This window comes from Mycteria americana, chromosome 9 (genome assembly GCF_035582795.1).
Source record: "Mycteria americana isolate JAX WOST 10 ecotype Jacksonville Zoo and Gardens chromosome 9, USCA_MyAme_1.0, whole genome shotgun sequence".
Classification (NCBI taxonomy): Eukaryota; Metazoa; Chordata; class Aves; order Ciconiiformes; family Ciconiidae; genus Mycteria; species Mycteria americana.
Window position 1 is genome coordinate 24,656,433 of NC_134373.1, and position 20,036 is coordinate 24,676,468.

At 35.3% G+C, this 20,036-nt stretch overlaps 1 protein-coding gene across 1 annotated transcript in view; it reads left to right on the top strand.

The window, feature by feature from the left end:
* KCNH7 (potassium voltage-gated channel subfamily H member 7) overlaps positions 1-20,036 on the top strand; it is a 237,920-nt gene that overhangs the window by 187,106 nt on the left and 30,778 nt on the right. The window contains exons 7-9 of the mRNA XM_075511509.1: positions 933-1,358; positions 9,214-9,613; positions 10,345-10,544. Coding sequence (XP_075367624.1) covers positions 933-1,358; positions 9,214-9,613; positions 10,345-10,544 — 1,026 coding nt within the window. The remainder of the gene's footprint in view (positions 1-932; positions 1,359-9,213; positions 9,614-10,344; positions 10,545-20,036) is intronic.

The following is a 20,036-nucleotide window of genomic DNA, read 5'->3' on the forward strand; positions in this document are numbered from 1 at the left end:
TACCAAGCATTGAATAGAGATGAAAACGTAATTTACCTTCTCATCCTTAAAGGTTTTGTTCCTTCATGTCAGAGTTCAATCAGACTGGAGGAGCAGCCAAAGGAAATTTGTTTTATCTGGTGCCCACACTATGCTTGTTCTTTGCAACAAAGCAAACATTTCGGCTTCTAGAGCCAGCAAATCAAGCAGTGCATACAAACATAATCCCTTCCAAATAAAATTGAAATCCAATTTAGATAACACCAACAGATAAAAAATCCACACTTGTAAAGGAATGATAACAAGCTTTAGGCATTGACAAAAGTAGGAGTGAAGCAAAAGACAATACTTCTGTGGTACCCTTCTTTGTCACACCTTTAGCTGTACTAGAACTATAGCCTCAGTGAAATTTGTCCATGTGTGAAAGTTTTCTACACTACAAAACTCAAAGTGGAGATAGCTGTCAAGGACACTCACAGATCTTGCTCTAACTTTTTTATTTCTGGTTGCTTAAACATTTCTAATGAGTGTAGACTCTTTTGTAGTGAATTTAAGCCGATGATAATCCCAATGATAATGCCTTGGGAGAAAAACACTACGTCACAGCAAGAAAAGTCATTCATTGGCAAGGAACAGGCTGGCAAGGTTACCATGTGGTGGATAAATGAATTTGATTACATGTTTAATTATACAGATTTTATGGACCAGATATGCCACTTAATGGTTGCTACAGGGAACAAGAATCAACCTACTGTGTAAAACTGTCAATGAATTTATTGGACCTGGTAGAGATCATGAATTTCACAGAAGTTTAGTTTGCTAAAACACCAAGTAATTGAAGCTTAATCCTCAAAACTACAATAAAGTACTTTTTAAGTTTGTCCTGTGTTTGCTAACTTTACTGAAAGTAGGAATAGTGCCTGATTATTGACATGGTATATTTCTTATTCTAGGTTCTATCCTTAGGGGCTGATGTTCTACCAGAATATAAACTCCAGACACCTCGCATCAACAAGTTTACTATATTGCACTATAGTCCTTTCAAAGCTGTCTGGGACTGGCTCATTTTGTTGCTGGTAATATACACCGCCATATTCACCCCTTACTCTGCTGCCTTCCTTCTGAATGACAGTGAGGAACGGAAGAGGAGAGAGTGTGGATATTCTTGCAGCCCACTGAATGTTGTAGACTTAATTGTGGATATTATGTTTATCATTGACATTTTAATAAACTTCAGAACAACATATGTAAACCAGAATGAAGAAGTGGTAAGTGATCCAGCAAAAATAGCAATTCACTACTTCAAAGGCTGGTTCCTAATTGACATGGTTGCTGCAATACCTTTTGACCTGCTGATTTTTGGCTCTGGCTCTGAAGAGGTAAGCTTAAATGAATAAGAAATATTAAATCTTAAGTTTTAACATTACTACAATAATCTGTGTATCCTAATGTATTTTTTGCTTGTAAGTTAATAGGCTGTTTAGTAGTTCTACCCCATCTTTTAAAGTTAAACTAAAATTAAAACTTCCTTAGTAGAATAACATAGAATATTAGCTTTCATTGACAGGAGAACAAGTTGAACAATTCAGCTAGTATTTTTCAATTATACTATATTTGATACTATCTTTACAAATAATGAAATGAATATATCACGTATGAAGGATTTGTTCAAATACTTTTATTTAAGAACTGCTCCTTTGATTTGCTGCTTGCTCTGTAAAAAATATGAATTTTCTCTGTTCAAAATCTTTAGATCAGATGTTTACTCAGTGTAAAACAGATTAGTTGTTGTGTAAACTACACCAGTTAACAAAAAGATTTGGCTGTTGTCTATTTTATCAAGATTATGGACTACAAAAAGAAAGAAAAAAGATTATATGGGGTTAACCTTGCTAGACAAGACTAATGTCCTCACCCTATCTGTACAATAGGTTAAAAAAATGTTCAATATATGCATCCAAAAATTGCCCAAATGTGTATAAAACATATGCTATGTTCTGGATGCCTGACCCAGTTCTGCCTCCTGCCAAAGAATTTTATTTAATTTAAGAAGGGCTAAAGTTATAACATATTTTTTGATGAAAAGTGAACTGACAAGTAGAGAATTGGGGTTTTTTGTCATGCATACAATGCAGGAGTTTAAAAAAAAAAAGCAGCAAACCAAGCAAAACATGGACCATTCACTTTTCAAAGGACACAAATCCATTTCTTAAAATTACCATTTTGCACATATTGACATAAGGGAAACAGTTTTGTGGACCATATGTGCATCTCATTAATTGAGAAGAGAAAGGTGAAAACTACAAATTAATCAGCAACCTTTAGCATGAAAATTTACTGATCTGATTGTATGACGCTGTGTCACGATACAGAGAATGCAAAAACATTTCATTTTAAAATTAATTCCTTTTTATTAAAGTCATTTGCTGTGACAGCAAATATTTTTATGTCCACCCCAAAAGCCTGATCTGAATTCTAGCATACCCTAGCTATCCTCACAATGTATATGTAAACTTAATTAAGTATACCTTTAAGGGTCAGTATAAAACAACTGGCACATACCTACATGCACCCTCAGAGTCTTGTGAACATATTCAGTTTTAAAAATTTCAGAAGTAGGGTTAATATCAGTCATGCTTTTCTTAAACTCATTTTCTTAAATTTTATATAATGAAAATGTTTTCCTGTCTCCTGTACTTCTGAAAAATCATTATAATAATGTGGTCTAATTCAGCACTCATAGAAATCAATAGTAACATTCCTAATCAATAGCAATATTCCTACTAATTTGAACACGAGCGTACACACTCAAGGTAAATGAGGAATCTGGAGAAACATGCAGGTAATAGCATGCAGTAAAAATAAATTTTTTTAAAGGAATGCAATAAGAAGAGAGAGAGTAACATAAAGGACAGAGGGAACATGTTAATAGTTCTCTTAGCAAAAGAGAACTTTTCTATTCGGAAGATTATTAAAAAGCTCAGAGATTCAAGAGAAACTTTGATCACCTTTTCCATTCATTATCTGTGGTAGGTCTCAGTGTTTCTGCAGATTTTTTTCTGTGGTTTTGATAATACAGACGCATGAAAGACAAATGTTTTGACAATGGCATTACTTCTAACTTGGACCACATCATTCCCCTTCAGGTGTGGTCTACATCCCTTTCTGATCACTGAGCACTCATCACTGCCAACAATTATTTTCAGTGATTGGAAATGTAGAACATCAAGTATTACAACAGGGACAAATTCCAAACTTCATTGAAGGAGTGCTCTTTGGATTTGACCCTGAACAACATTCTTCCACACCTCCCCTGTTACAGACATCCTTAAGAGTAAAGTGCCAGGTGCTAAAGTGATGATAAAGGGATAACTTTAACATAAGATAATGTTACAGATTCCTAGCAAGGAAGCGCATTCTGGCAGGTAAGTACACAAATACAAAAGTGTGGAACCTGGAACAGAAATTATTGGACCATGTAATGACTTTTTCAGTACTGCAGATATAAGTAAATTAATTCTTTATTCCCTCAAAATCTAGTAATTGAACAGTTTCACTATCTGGAAAAACTAGTTTGTTTACCTAAGCAGCAATGAAACTATATAGATTATGACCAGTTCATCATGCCATCGTGACTTCTCTTTCTCATTCATGGTATTGAATATGTCAATCACTTTTTCTAAGCTGCTGCTTACTGCAGCTTTGCTTCCTACATTGGTAACTATACTATTTCCCCAATGATCCCTTTTTGATAGTTTAGCAAGAAGAAGCAAACATAAAACTGTTAGAATGAAGCATTTTTCATTTAATAGAATTTTTTCAGTCATAAGGGTTATCGTTTTTATGAAATAGCTCTTTTTTGTTATCTAGAGATTCTTCAAATAAGATCCCCTACGAACAATTGTATTGAACAGTCTTTTTATTAAACAACATAAGCTCCAAAGAGAGCTCCATGTGTGCTCACCCAGCTTTAAAACACCTTAATATCAAACCAAGTCTAGAAAGGGCAGGAGATAATAATCCAAATACCACATGCAGCACTATCTGAATGCTTCTATTTGAGCCAGACTTTGTCAACCACAGGAAAGCAACAGAGTAAGACAGTTAACTTTCCAATTTCTAAAATACGGATCTAATATAATTTTAATTTTTTTTTTTCTGTTTAAGCAGACTCAACACAAAATGATTATGGCTGGCAGTAAACCATTCTCTCTTTTTTGTGTATTTTAAATGTTAAGTGACATCCCTGATACTTGGGAAGATAAAAATAATGAGTAGACAGACTTTTTACTTTTTATTCTTTTGGTAGTTTATTTTTAATCAGTCTGCTCAGCTGAGGAGTCTGGGTTGGATTTTAAACAAATAATAGTTGCAGTGGCACAGCTCCTTAAAGCACACACATAGATGATGTGCATGTACAAGTGGAATGCTGCTTAAGATTACTAGATATTTTTAGATATATGCATTTAAAATAATGTGCTTTTTAATGTATTGGTAAGCTTTTCACTTCAAAGACAGGTACGTTGTAGGGAAAAATCAGATGGATATATAGATAATCAGAATTTCTTCCCTTTAATCTAGAACCTACTTCAATAAACCATACAGACAAGTGATGGTAACAGCTTCAGCAAGAAAATCTTCATACTTATAGTTTTATTAAATTGAGGCCAGAGAGAACACTCAGCTGAAATATGCAGAAAACCATGAAGGCTTTTGTTTTTGCAAATTTAAATAAAAATAAATACATCATGATGTATATATCCAGCATACTCACAAAATGTAAGAGTGAATGTGTCTTCTATTCGTAGCCATAAATCAAGAAAATAGATGGATTTTGGCTAAAATGAAGACATATAAATCAAAGTACTCTTGTTCTTCTCTTAGTTTTGACGTCTTCACTTCACTCTATTACACAGTGTATCTGTTAAAGCAAACTGAAGAGTCCCACATTTCTAGAATTAGAGATTGGACCTAATAGTCCTGACTGCATCTCTGCTGATAGACTCAGTACTTTACCCCCTTCCAAATTAAATTATATTTGAAAATCAAGCTCAGAAAACATCTCAAGAAGAGAGTAATATAGTTTCCTGTGCTCAGTTTCACAATTTACTTGGAAAACCTATTCCAGTGAATTTCAAGTCTTTTTACACTGAAGACTGCATAGCTGATCGTACAGGCAGTCTGCCTTTGCATTAGCCACTCTGTGGACTGAGTACAGTCCAGGATAATGCAGCATTAGGGTAGAATCTCTGGAAATTATTTAGGTGGCTGGCTAATATCAGAGAAGCATTTAATATCAACTTTTTCTTCCCTTGATTGTTTTTCAAGATGAAGCAAAGTGGAACCCCAGCACTGCTTGAGCAGGCAGTTATTTGTAGATCATTTTGGCAGTCCTTTATCGACATCAGTTGAAGTAGCAGTACGCTGCTATAAATAAGAAGTTTTGGTTAGTTGAAATATTTTTGTTTAATTGCTTTTTGTACTAACAATTTCAGTATCGTGATGCATACAGCATAAAGATCTTCAACAATGACACAGTGCTCAGAAGAGGCTATTAAGGTAATGGAGCATAGAAAGGTGAAATTCTGGCATATATTAGAGATTTTTCCAAGAGAGAGAAAGGAGTTAACTATGCTTGATGCTATAGCACTCATATTTAATAGACTTATTTACAAGCTGCCAAAAAGGTAGAAGGTTGATGGCGGTTTTAACATAAAATGTAGGTGACAGGAAATTATTGAGAAACTGAGGATGTTACAATACCAGGAAGCTGGAAAGGACCCTAGCAGATGAAATACTGTGTAAGCAAGTGCACGTTAATGCACATTGGAAGAGACAGTTTGAGCTACCCATACATTTCAGCGGGTTATTTGGTTTAAAAAAGAGACAAATAAGAGATGACGTTATAGATTTATACATTAATGATAATGGATGTTATGAAGAAAGAGAATAAAAAAAAAACCACAAAAATCTAGAGGAAACCTAATGATTTGGCCATCAGTGAGAAAGTCATGAGTCCTAAATGGCTTTTTGCACAGGCAGAATACCATTTATGCAGATAATTAACTAGGTGATACCTGCTCCCTCTTCCAGTCTGATACAATAATAACTTCTGAATGATACCCTCTGCAATCAGATAGACTGATGCCCTCCTCTTTCAAATCATGCTGTAATAAATTGCTGTCCGTCAAACTAGCCCCCTGCTGTGGTCATTTCAGCATCAGGGTTTGAGAGACTGAGGTTATCAACTAATCTCACTGTTAAACAAGAAGACTAATCAGAGTTAAGGATACCCCCTTGTAATATATAAGGATTTTGTAAAATAAATTCAGTGACCTATATTTAGAAAATGTAGTATCCATGAACTCCTGGCTATACTGGTTAACAAAATGTTAGATAGGCAGATTGGAATATATAAATAGTGCAGTGGAGAAATCCAAGCTGATCTTTTTTACTTTTCTCTATAATTTTGTTTATTTGTAATGAAAAAGTAAATTTGGGGAAATAGAATGTCTGTTTTGGCAGAAACTATTTAAAATGGGTATTACCTTAAGACCTTTATCTTTTTCATAAATCTTACCAATTAAAAAAGTTTTCTTCAATGTCTTGTAGTTATTTTAGATTCTGAAAGTACTTAAAGATGTGCTAAGGTCCTAATGAATTCCAGTATAGGCAAACAGTTAAGTGCCTTACATAAATGGAACGCTGTTTGCACTGAATATACTATAGTGGGAGAAAATGATCCTCTATCCATCTTCTATCAATCTGGATTCATAGTTTCAGTAGCTATGAGATTCCTATGTGCTGCTGGCTCACAGTAAATGTTGCTACTGAAAAGAAAAAAAAAAAATCCTGATGCGGGTATCCAGCAACTCTTGAACTTGTAGTCCAGCTGATAAAGCTAGGTATGATGAAAACAGAGCAGCAAGCAATTCAGAGAAAAGAGTAGCATCTATCAGATTGCTATTTGCAGACGTTAATTGTTGTCACCAGATGGGGTAAGGTGGGTAACTGACACCCACCAACTAACACAGAGTAGGACCTCTGCCTCCTTGGGTGCCGTGCTGAGCAAAGTATTCCAGCACACCAAGGAAATGACATTGCACAAGGCATAGTTCCGACACCAAGTACTAATGTTCCTGGCCAAGTGACACATAGGAGGTGGACTGTTGCTGTGTGAAGGCTACATCTACACTGAGAAGTGAACAGCATGTCAAGGCACAGCAAAACCTATGGGTCATGCTTTCCACCTCTACTGCCAGCTGTATTTTAGTGTCAAAGCCTCTCCACTGTGTTAAAGAAAATTCAAACTCAGGATGAGTTTCTTGATGGTTTAAAGCATATCTAGTCTCACTGATGCTTATTTCACCCTGAAGAGATGGAGTTTGCTTGTATTACACACCTCCAGTATACTCCAGAACTCACACTGATGTAGTATCTAAGCACGGAATTGGCACTGAGGATGTGTAATATTAGCAAGTCTTATCTTAAGAATGAGGTGGAACACTGTTGACATATTTTGGATTCGCAATCTACCTTCTTATCTGTTTAAGGGGCACTGTAAGAATATATTGCCACTTGCATGGTGTAGAGATATGACTACATCTGTAATAGAATGGTTCCAACACCCCACTAAGAACAAATGTTAGCTTTTCTTAAGATTGCTCTTTTCCATAAGGGATCATAAATATTTAAGCCTGATCTATCCTACAAAAAAAAAAAGTACCTAATGGCAATATTCACATGCTGATGCTCAGCCCAGGTGTAGCTTTTTGAAGGATATTGTCTTTCAGACTGTTGAGGTCACAATCAATGAAACAGCCTTCTGTATGTGGCAATGAGAAATTTGCCCTGAAATTATTCTCTGTGATGTTAAGTTGAACCAAGGAGTGTTACCCTACATTATCCTCTTGCTTATTTACTCAGAAAATACAAACAATATATTGAGCTGTCCACTGACGAATGTGGCCAAGAAAGCCTCTTTTTTTGTTCCAAGGGCTTTGGGATTTTACTCAGAAATACGGTAAATGCAAGGATTTAATAAAACATAAAAACTAGTCTAGTACTTGTTGAAAGAAAGCTTTAATGTGACACATACTACCATCAGAGTGTTTTGTAAGCCTCGGAAAACTTTTCCGGTTAAGTGTTATGTAATATACATGCAGGTTAAAAAAAGGAAGAAAAAACTTATTAAAAACTTATTCAGTCTTGACATTGACTGAATACTTTAATATATGTTCAGACTTAATGGAGGGAAAAAGGTAGCTGAGTTCTTTTGGAAATTGAGTAGTTACTGTTTACAATGTTGCCAATCTCTTTTACAAGGAATTAACAAGTATGAAAACAATTTACTGATTGAAAATTGTAAATATGCAGTAATAAACTTTAGATTTCTTTAAAAAGATCAGAGCCTTAAAGAGGCTACAATGAATCATAGTGCAGGTCTGCACTAAAAAGCTTTGAATATATTCCTGGTTTATAACTGACCCATATTTTTTTTAATGGTATAGTACTTTTATTAGTGGCTTCTACCACTACACCTGCAAGCTTCAGGATGAAAGATGCAAAAAGAAGATTAATCTGGAGTCCGGCAACAGTAATTTTTCCATGATTTTCTATTCACAGTGGTTCATCTTCTTTTACCTGTATACAGTGTTCTGATCATTACAAACAGGAAGAATATTTGCAGAATAAGATACTTACTCCTTGGGACATTTCTACCCTGTTCCTTCTCTCTTCTAGAAAATGTGTGCCAGAGCACTGCAAGGGTCTTTAAGTTAGGATCAAACATAATCACACAGCTTTGTTCAAACATCATAAATATTTATTACCTACAAGGCCAGCCATATAATTATGAGAGTAGTTCCAATAACTTACAGACTTTAGCATGCCAAAACATCATGAATCTAATGGATCATTTAAGTCCATTAGGGTGGATTGAAGAGTCCAGATCAAGAATAATATTCAAAATTAAAGAGTATTCAGCAGATAATGGCAACTTCAATATATCTTAATTTAAAATGTGCATTTCTTATTGTTTTCTTCACTGTTTTTATAATAAATTTGATAGTTTAAAGAAAATGAAATTAAGATTACATTGAAATGGGGTAATCTACTGGTTTTGTTGATTCCCCAAAATAATGGAATTTGCACTGGTTTATTCATGCTGACTATTCATGAAAGTACATTTGCTAACAGAGAAAATCCATTTCTATTTGTATCTTATTTCTACAGACAACAACATTAATAGGTCTTCTGAAGACAGCTAGACTGCTGCGTTTGGTGAGGGTAGCACGGAAATTGGACAGATATTCAGAATATGGTGCTGCAGTTCTGATGCTCCTTATGTGCATATTTGCACTAATTGCACACTGGCTTGCTTGCATTTGGTATGCCATTGGAAATGTAGAAAGACCTTACTTGGCTCACAAGATTGGCTGGTTGGATTCTTTAGGAGAACAATTAGGAAAGCATTACAATAAGAGTGATGCAAGCTCTGGACCATCCATCAAGGACAAATATGTTACAGCACTTTATTTTACCTTCAGCAGTCTGACAAGTGTAGGATTTGGAAATGTGTCTCCAAACACCAACTCAGAGAAAATCTTTTCCATCTGTGTCATGTTGATTGGCTGTGAGTAGTTTTATCTTATTAATTTTTTTCTTTTTTTCTCAGTGTTTGAGCAAATGACTTAACAGTCTAAGCTAAGATTATAAGCATGCAGTCAGAAGGGCAAATTTCCAGGGAAAGCAATGTTATATGCAAAAATATGTTGTAACTCATGCAGTGTCAGGAAGTAGTCAAGTTGCCTGACTACTCAAAATCTGTTACGCAAACTGTCAGAAGTTTTGTGTTGTGTATCAGTGTCTGTAAGCATATCCTGTGTAGGGTAGGAAGCTGATTTTTGAATGGATTTAGGAAACTATAGCTTATCATTTTTCGATAATCATAATTATATTTTATTTGTTGATTTAAACCCTGGACCTATAAATGTATGCGTACCTTCTTAACTCTGCCCTTTGTTCTTAACTTGTACTTAACCTTAGTTCCTAGTTCTTAGTTCTGCTGAAGTCCGTAAAATTAGATGAACCTAACTTGCAACACTAAATTCGGGACTACAAATCTCCAAAGATAAATATTACCAACTTGATTATGATTTAATATTTAAGCCTCATCTGCTAACTGAGTTGGTACTGATACAATCAAATCAATAAAAAACTTCAGGTAAATCAATTCCACATCTCTGAAAATGTTACTAGTCTCATCTGAGCACTTTTACGTACAAAGTACATTATAAGAACTGTTGCATCATCTGCAAAACCCAATGATATGACTTAAGTAAGTTTTGTTTCTACTTAATCCAGCATTAATGTACGCTAGTATTTTTGGAAACGTATCTGCAATAATCCAAAGACTCTACTCGGGAACTGCACGGTATCACATGCAGATGCTGCGAGTAAAGGAGTTTATACGCTTTCATCAAATCCCCAACCCTCTGCGGCAGCGACTTGAGGAATACTTCCAGCATGCGTGGACATACACCAATGGCATTGACATGAACATGGTATGTCGTTCTGTTTTTCAGGCACGGAAGCTGAGGAATAGATAAATGCATGAGAATTTAGAAAGAGATTGTATGTCTTCATTATTTATGAGCTGTAAAAGTACAAGCTTAAGAAGGTGGATATACAGCATTTATTGAAAACCAAGCCATTACAAGTTTGGCATCCAAATGTTTAACTGCCCAGATTATTACAAGCTATATCAGAAATCTGAACTCTCACTGTGCATTGGAAAGCTTGAGAACTGCAGTTGGCTATTATAAGCTTAAGACAAGAAAAAGAAAAGCATAGGTTTCTTATTTCAGACATAGCTGTTCCAGAATTTTGTTCGTTCTTTGGCCTGATTTTCCACTCCCAGTATCAAACAAGAGTACCTTTGTTGGTACGTACAGAGTTACTCTTCTATAAAACCTGTGGAGATCAATTCTTTTTCAAAATCCTATCGTGTAATCATCTGGAACAGGTATATTGGGGGTGGGTGGAAGAGAGGAGCAGGCAGGTGGATTAGCTGCTCTTTTCAGAGTGAAATATTCTGATCATAGGATAGTCTGAACAGTAGTTCGCTTGCATTCACAACCACATAATTCTGCACTGAAAGTCAACGCAGTACTACTAACCATTTAGCAATCCACAGAATGTCATTTCTAGGAATTGACAAGGTATAACACTCATATTTTCTGTTCTTGATAAAAAATCTGTAAATGCTCCTTATAGAAAATATATTCTATGGCCGGCTAAAAAGGAATAACAATCTGCTAATGAGCAAAAGTAAGCATCTATCTTTCTGGCTTATTTTCTGGAGACAGCAACATTTTTTCTGAAAAGTTGACATAGATTTGAAGACACTGAGAGCATTGTGCATCTTAAGGATCTGTGAATCTGTGTCTCTAGAGGGATGCTTTCCAGAGCTATTCTGAGTTATAGATTAGAGGCTTTGCAGAGCTCTCCATAAAGTTGGCAAGAACAAGAAAATCTATACATTTTTGTAACAATTTAACTAGAAATCAATCTCCAAAATTTTGACAGAAATTCAAACAGCTTCCATGTGGTATCTACACATATGTTTGTGAATGACTGCCAGCGTGGTACACTCTTATGCAGTAAGCAGAAACAATGGTCTTGATTAAAAGCTTTTATAAAGCTGAATCACTGACAGCTTGACTTTATGGTTACCATTAAGTAAAGCAGATCTTAAAAGTAAGACAGCAAATTAAATATATTGGGCTTCACCTCCCACTTCCATGAGTGTCCCCTCCAGAGGGATATTATGCCCAGTGCAGGACAAGGATAGTTGTATAAACCTCTGCCGGGGATTACTGCAGTGGAAGGCAGCATCAGTAGCTTCATCCTGCGTGGCACTGACTGGCTCTAATTCCCTCTGATGGCAATGGGATTGTGGGGTACTCAGCACTTTGCAGGATCAGGCCCTTAAGCTGCAGGTAGGTGCAGCCTAAGCCTAAAGTAGCTCATTGAATTATTTCTGAAGATATTACAAAATCATGTATGCCTTAACTAATTCATTACCACTAATGGATGTACTAAGAACACCTGTTTCACATGAAATAGTAACTAAAACTGGATGTTGTCAGGTTAAACTTTGCATAATGCAAGAATTGGTGTACTGGAATTAGTCTTGGATTTGTCATTAATGTGAAATACTAACTAAATGGATTAAACAGCCCATATTCTGCAATATGATTGTGAGGCAGTATGGAGGCTTTGTTTTAAATAAAATGTGAAAAAAAATCAAGTTTAGTATCTTGTTTTATTATATTTTATTTCTTATTCTGTTCACAATTCTATCTCTCAAGTTTTATGACAGTCGCTTAATTTTCTTAAAAAGTGAGTTTGAATATATTACACTTAATGCAAGGATAATATAAGAGTTGTGTGTTTTATATTGTACTTATGAAAGATTTATCTCTTTCCTGTCTGCTTCATACCTAAATACATGGAATAACACCACCCACTGGTAAGAGCAGGAGGTATTTATATCAAATTTAATTCCAGTATAAAGTGTGGAGAATATCCATGTTATCTGTCGGGTGTAGAGCTTGTTCAATGCTTTCTAATTTTAGCTGTAACTTTTTGCATGATGAAGGGGTAGATAGCAAAGGGAAATAATCCAAAGTAGAATCAGATGTGGGGCAAAATGGTTACTAAAAATTAGACATTAAGAAATGCTAACCTAACCACATTTATTAATCACTGTTTTACCCCACAACTCAAATCATGCTTCTCTGCCCAAAAAAGGTCATGTGCATATCGGTTTGCATTAGATAGTTGCTCTGTAGGAATGCCACTCTGACAAAGTTGCCATGCTGATCATTCTGCGTTTTCCTTTGCGTGAATGCTCTTAGTTCAAACCATATATGCATGTTAGCACAAGCACCAATGAAGTTTTCTTGGCTATAAGCCATGTGCATATGAGATGGACTTGCATGTGGTATTAACTTAATTTTGCATGAAATATTTGCATTTACACACCAAAGGGCTAATACTGTCCTCAGACAAATGCGTTTGACTCCTGTCAATATTTGCTGGGAGTTTTTTGCAAATACCTGAAGGCAGAATTTGATCCAATGTCTTTCTTTTTCATTTCATGACTGAAAACTGAATAAAATTCAAACACTCAGTCCTCTTTCTCCTTTGAAATATGAAATGCATGAATAATTTACATTTTTATATATATATATATGTACATGCAATGTATACATACACACATACTCATATATATATAAATAATATTAGAGAAAATGTTTCAAAAGATGCTTTTAATTATCATCAGTAATATACTTAAGAATTCAGGAAAAGAGAAAAAAAAACTCCAACTTTTAACCTCAGGAATAATACTGCACTAAGACTAAATAAACTTGATTTCCTAAACAAAATCCTACACTTTATAGTGAAAACCAGAAGATAATACTTCATGCTCATTTGAAATGGCTAGACTTAAAATTAGCTTTAAAAATTTGCTGGTGAAGTATGCTGAGAACATCGTTTATTTGTTTATTTATTCCCCTCTGCTTCATTTCTACATCTCTTTGATTATGTTTCATTGCATAATGTATTTTGATAAAAACAGTTCCACATAATTATGCATGGACTGGATAAACAGGATTTGGGATTTATTTTAATCTGGATAAAAATCTTGAGTCTATAGAATAAGCATAATTTAAATCATATCCCCGTGATATACACTGGCAAAGTTAAATTACAAAAAAATTATTTACAGTGTATATTGTTTCATGAAAGATGTCACCAGTCTCAAAGATCCAAAGGTATTATTTTTATTTTTTAAACTGTCCTGTTCTGTTTTTCCTAAACTCTCTTTGCCTTCTTTTCTCCCTTCATTCCAATGTTATCAGTCCAGCACTGATAATAGCATGCCTGTGATGCTTACCCTAAAAAGATGACATAATTCATGTTTGAGATCCTTTTTTAAGTTATGCATGTATTTTTTACAGTCCTCCCCCCTCTTCTTTCCATGGATCTTCTGTGCATCTGAATAGCTTTATTGATTTATTTTACCTTTAAAAAGAGTTCAAAGAAGTAAGTAAGTGGGACGAGCTTTGGAAAGTGTTTAGCCAAATGTACATGTTAATTAAAATTCTGGATGTGGGATAGATTCCTTTATATTTTGGGGTTTACCCAGTACCATGAAAGGAGAGAGCAAGTGGGAATTTTTGTATATAAATTTATGGAACCTTCTCCTGGAAGCACCCAAGCAAATGGTTGATTGTACACCTGTGATAAGTTGTCTTGGCCACAGTGATCATGCAAGTACAGCAGAGCACACACCTGTCTTGAAGATTCAGAACCAGCAGTGCTACTATATCAAATAAAGGCCAGGTTCATCATGGCTTTGGTAAGGCTTCTTTTGTGAGAAATTGGCCACTGGTCACTGGATGACACCACTACTTTTATTATTCTTGCTTTTCCTCCTGCTGTGATCACTTCTTATGACCAAAACAATTCTACCAATAGAATTATTGCCAGTAATATTCTTTGAACCAGAAAATTAGAAAAGTAAATTAAATTTTCAAAAATAGCAAGGAGAAGTTTCTTATACCATCAGAAGGGTAATCCAAACTAGAAGTCTTTGGAACAAGAACTAGTAGTAATTGGTTAAACAGAAGGAATATGTAATCATGGTGGAAAGTGGTACTGCTATTTGTCTATATGTCATAATGGAAATCATAAGATATATAAGCCTATCAGAAAGTACTTCAGATACGATTAGCTGTAAAGCTTATTTTCTATAACAAGACCACTGAAACATGAATGCCTACATTTAATCGCATTACAGAAAAGAAGACCTCATAGAAAAAAAAAGACTTTCAAGAATGTCAATCTATTTGCAAAGTGATCCTTTATCAGTTTCTCACTGCGTTGTATTTTGTGCTCTAATGTCTCAAAACCAAGAGCTATTAACAATTTTCCAACTATCATTATATTTTTGGAAAGACATGGATCTGGTCAGCTTCCAACTTCTACAGACATTAAACTTTTCTGTTGATGAGGAAGTCAACAGTCTAAGAAACCAAAATAATTTTCTGTCCTCCTCACCCAGTAATGTAACATATCTCAGAGATCACCTTTCAGATGTACGCAGAAACTGCAATAAGATTATAGATGAAGAATGACCCACTGCAGCTCCAGTAATTTCAACATAAAAATGTCACACAAATTTGTGTCATGGCAATGACTGAAAGCAGAAGATCCTAATTCTTGATAGGGTTGTCAGCCTTCAAATCTCATTGAAAGGTGAATTAGCTCATCATCACACACTGCTTCTCCTCTCTCGCAATGATTGTAAGGACCTCCTTCATATCTTGCCAAGAACAAACAAACAAACAAACAAACAAATCTGACTCTGCAAAATTTTCCTGTGTGAAGAAGAAGAATCATCAGAAATAATCCTTGTTCTATGTGGAGCCCAAGAGCTGCTGGAGCAAAATTATCGCCACCTGTGACCTTGTTCATTCTTTTCTAAATGGTGAAAGCCTTTGGAAATATTTTGGTCTTCTGCTTATAGAAATAGTTAATTTCTGTAATTAACTATCACAGAAAGAGTAAATTCTAAATTCTTTCTAGAAATAGAACTAGGTTGAATTACAGAAAGGTTTAGCCTAGATTAAGATGTTATTAAAATCTGAGAGTCAAATGTTTGTGACAGAACTAAATCCCACACTACTCTTTCCATCAGAGGGAACAGCTACTGAGGGACAGAGATCCTAATTCAAAATCTATGCAGTGTGATTTGTGCAGCTAAAGAGTATCAGATTAGTGCTAAAATTAGGTGGCAGAAAAATAAAAATTAAAGACATAGGTTATTTCACAAAATATATGACTTACTATGAATTAATTTCACTTGTTCCTACAGAACAAACTAAGACAGACAAAATCTTAATTTTGAATATAAATCCCCACTAGAGTGAACTCTCCAAGGCACGGTTTTTGTGCCCTGTAATTAGTTCAAAATTTATTATTCAAATTGTTCGAGAACTTTATTCAGCATTTAGTGATGCCGATGTCAACATATCCTGAGATCTATATTATGCAGATGAGATCCAAATAGAGATTAAGTATGTGTAGTCTACGACACAAAGCATATTTATTCCAGCCTCTTTGTACCTTCAGCTGCTAAAATTTTTGGCTGGGTTAGTTTTTGTGTGGATCAATTTCTCAAACCATTTCACAGGGAGAGATCAAGACAGGGCAGGAATAAACAGATAATGTGGGGAAGGACCAGAAATCCTCTTTCAGTTTACGCCAGCTTAAATTGTGAGATGGCCTAGAGAGTCTGCCTTTATCTTTCCCTCTATATGCTGAATACTTGCCACTCATAAGTAAGTCTGACTGATTCTAGGACAAGAAAGCCTTAGTCAAAATGAGTTCCAACACACCCCAAACACACCCACAACACACAAGAGCTCTCTTGTGCTCTCTTCAACTGCTGCCTGGCATTTAATGTTTGGTCCCACCTATATTTCAATAGAGAAGAAGTATGATGGAAGATTATATGCAGAATTAAAGGAGTATCTTTGACTGCCAGACTGCAGGGACTGGAGCACCCCTCATACTAGGAAAGGCTGAGAGAGCTGGGACTGTTCAGCCTGGAGAAGTGAAGGCTCACAGGGGATCTCATCAATGTGAACAAAAACCTGAAGGGATGGTGTAAAGAAGATGGAACCAGGCTCTTTCCAGTGGTGCCCAGTGACAGGTCCAGAGGCAACGGGCACAAACTGAAACAAGAGGTTCCATCCAAACATCAGGAAGCACTTTTTTACTGTGAGGATGACTGAGCACTGGCACAAGTTGCCCATAGAGGTTGTGGAGTGTCCGTCCTTGGAGATTTTGAAAAGGCATCTGGACATCATCCTAGGCTACCAGCTCTAGGTAGCCCTGCTTGAGCAGGGAAGTTGGACAAGATGACCTCCAGAGATCCCTTCCAATCTCAACCATTCTGTGATTCTGTCAGTATAGAACGTGAATCGTGTCCCTGCTATCCTCACTTATTCCTTCAGCAGCTTCGATCACTTATTCCACATAATATGTCTTACTTCTCACTGAATAACACTTTCCTCCTCTCTAAGCATGCCAAGTAGATAACCCAATGTTATTTGACATGGAATAAGTTTTATTCCAGACAGGAAGAGATGACTGAACTTGGACTTGATAACTATCAAGGAGAGACAACTGGAGCCTATGGTCACAGCATTATAACTGTTTTCCTTTTCCTTTTTTCTTTTTTTTTTTTTGGGGGGGGGGGAGCGTTGAGGCTGATTTTATATCTTGTTACATTTCTTTTTTAGAAGATCTGTGTCTCTTGAATTATGTATGACTTCTGATTCTAACTATGATTCTAACCACGAGAATCCACGATTTTTCTCACCAGGGCCCAGTGGAATCACTATTGAGGAGATACTGAGTGTAACAATAGAAATATGTCACAAAAGAATGGAGCAATTGAAACCCAAACCTGTATTCAAATGATTTATTAATTTTGGATTTGTCGTTGAGAATAATGCTATTTAAAGACCAATTCTAGTGTTATCATTTTCAAAATTATTTTATTTTTGCATCACCTAGGCCTGCATTCATATAATTGCAAGATTATGCTGGCTTTTAGTTGTTTAGAAAAGTGTGTTTTGAATTTTTGTTGTCACATTGGAGTGTGACTTAAATGTGTTTAAAGACTCCAAAAGCTCACAACAAAAGAAATGAAATGCAATATTTAGAGTTTTATTATTTTTAAGGTAATCTCATTATTTTGAAGGCTGCATGGATGATTTTCTAATATTTAGAGTTGTCAGTATATGTACACATAAAGTATTGATGTCGATTGCTACATTATAAGAACATGATTTTCAATACAATTGTTCCTGCTCCACACAGACAATCAAAAATATCTGTGAGAATCAGATACTTCCTTATTAACACAAGCTAAAAATTGATGAATAAGAAATATTTTCTCAAAGTAATGAAAATCTGAATATTAGAAATGTACATGGAGGCTTGGGTTGGCAAGATGTTGTCCATACTGCACAACATAAAACTTAGTTTGGAAACATCAAATTCTGTATAGTGTCAGCTACTGCACTTGGATTAAATACCTCACTACATACAGTGTGCACGATATGGTAAGCTCCTTTTAGTAATGTACTATATAGCAACGTTTTAACAAAACTGTCTTCAAATCAGCTTCTTTCTTGCACTTCTAAACTTGTGTTAGTGGAGTAATCTGCAAAACTCCATTGGAAATCAATGTTATCTGGGCACCTGTCTTCCTTCTAGACATTTGACAATTGTATTAAAGAGTAAATGTTCTTCTTCTCTGATGTATAACAACTATTTTAGAGTGTAAGCTCCATGGGGCAGGGACTTTTTAATCGCAGATACTTGAACAGAGGCTAGTATCTTTCAGACATTATTGCCATATAAATAACTATTAACTAATATGCAATGATTTTAGAACAGTTTCATATTAAGTACAAATTAATGACCAAAACAATTGTTTCTTTAAAGAAATCCCCGAAGTATCTTCAGAAATATAAACCAACACACATGGTCTGCATGGTTTTTGCTTAATGGTAAAGTACAATCCCTTGATAAATGAGATAAACAGAAGCTGATGTGAAAAATAAATACAATTTATCGTAAGGCTGTGCTTTTAACTTTCTAACAATTCAAATATCTTTTCTTCTATGTACCTCTGAATTGAAAATATATTTCCTGTTTTGCATCCTATAAAAAATGGAGGTCTTCTAAATTATGTTCAGATAGACATATAGCAAAAGAATTAATTCAAAATAGGTCTTTTTTACTCACATGACTAGAGAACAATTTCAAAATAAACATCTGCAATTTTTCTCCACCTGTATCATTAACTGGATGTATTTGGTTACCAGTTTCTCAGTATCATTCAGTAAATAAGTGGATACAACCCACAATATTTTTATTTCAATATAATTACATTAAAATAAAAATAATTGCATACTAAGCTATTTCTAGTGGTGTGATAGATACTGAAAACAGAGTGGCACCACAGAAGCTTTTCATTTATCATGTTTTCTTTTGCTTATTATTGAATGCTGGCTTTTTCTGAGGATGTATAAATTTCATGTGGTGATGCCCTATAGCTCATAAAACTTTTGTATATATGTGTGTTAAAACATTCTGTTTGTTATTTCACAGCATTGATTTCCATTAGCAATCATAGACACATTTCAACTCAGTTGAAGGTACTAATATTTCATTTGTAAATCATAGCTTGGCTTGTGTGGACAGAAGCCTCATATCAGAAACGTGTTCATCTTCTTTGTTAGCAAGGGATGAGAGTGTGAATATCTTTATGCAATAAGAGTGAGTGCACAGACCTTTATTGTGCTGAAGTAAGAATTAATATAGCAACAAGTGAATGCATTTTGTATATTTTTTTCCTGTGCAGGGATATTTATGTGTTTGTGGAAAAATAGTGCAGAGGATAAACAGGAATTGATTAATAGACTGCTCTAATAACAAAAAGACACATCCTGTTCACATATTTATAAGACCGGTAGCATCAGTTCATGTTTTGTCCTTAGAAATATGCAACAGATGTAGCCTGTACCAGGGGAAGCATATGACCCATTAACATCGTTGACAGCAGATAACAGGATTTAACGGAAAGCAAGGGTGGTGCATAATAATGTGTCAGGCCCACTCCTTAACACAGTGGGCAGAGTCACAAGGTGGGCCGTACTTCCATAGAAGTCAGTAGCAGAAATGTTTATTGACTCTAAAAGAAGCAGAGGAAAGATGATCCTAGACAATTTAGAAAAGCTCACATATAATGACCATGTTGTAAGTAGCTCACTTTTTTTCTTCTAAACAAAATTAACATGTTACCATGGTACCCAAGAGGAATCACGTGGTTCTACTTCAGGCAAACCCCCATCGTTCTGAGTAAGAGATGAGCAAGGACCATAGCAACTAGCCCTGTGGTTTGC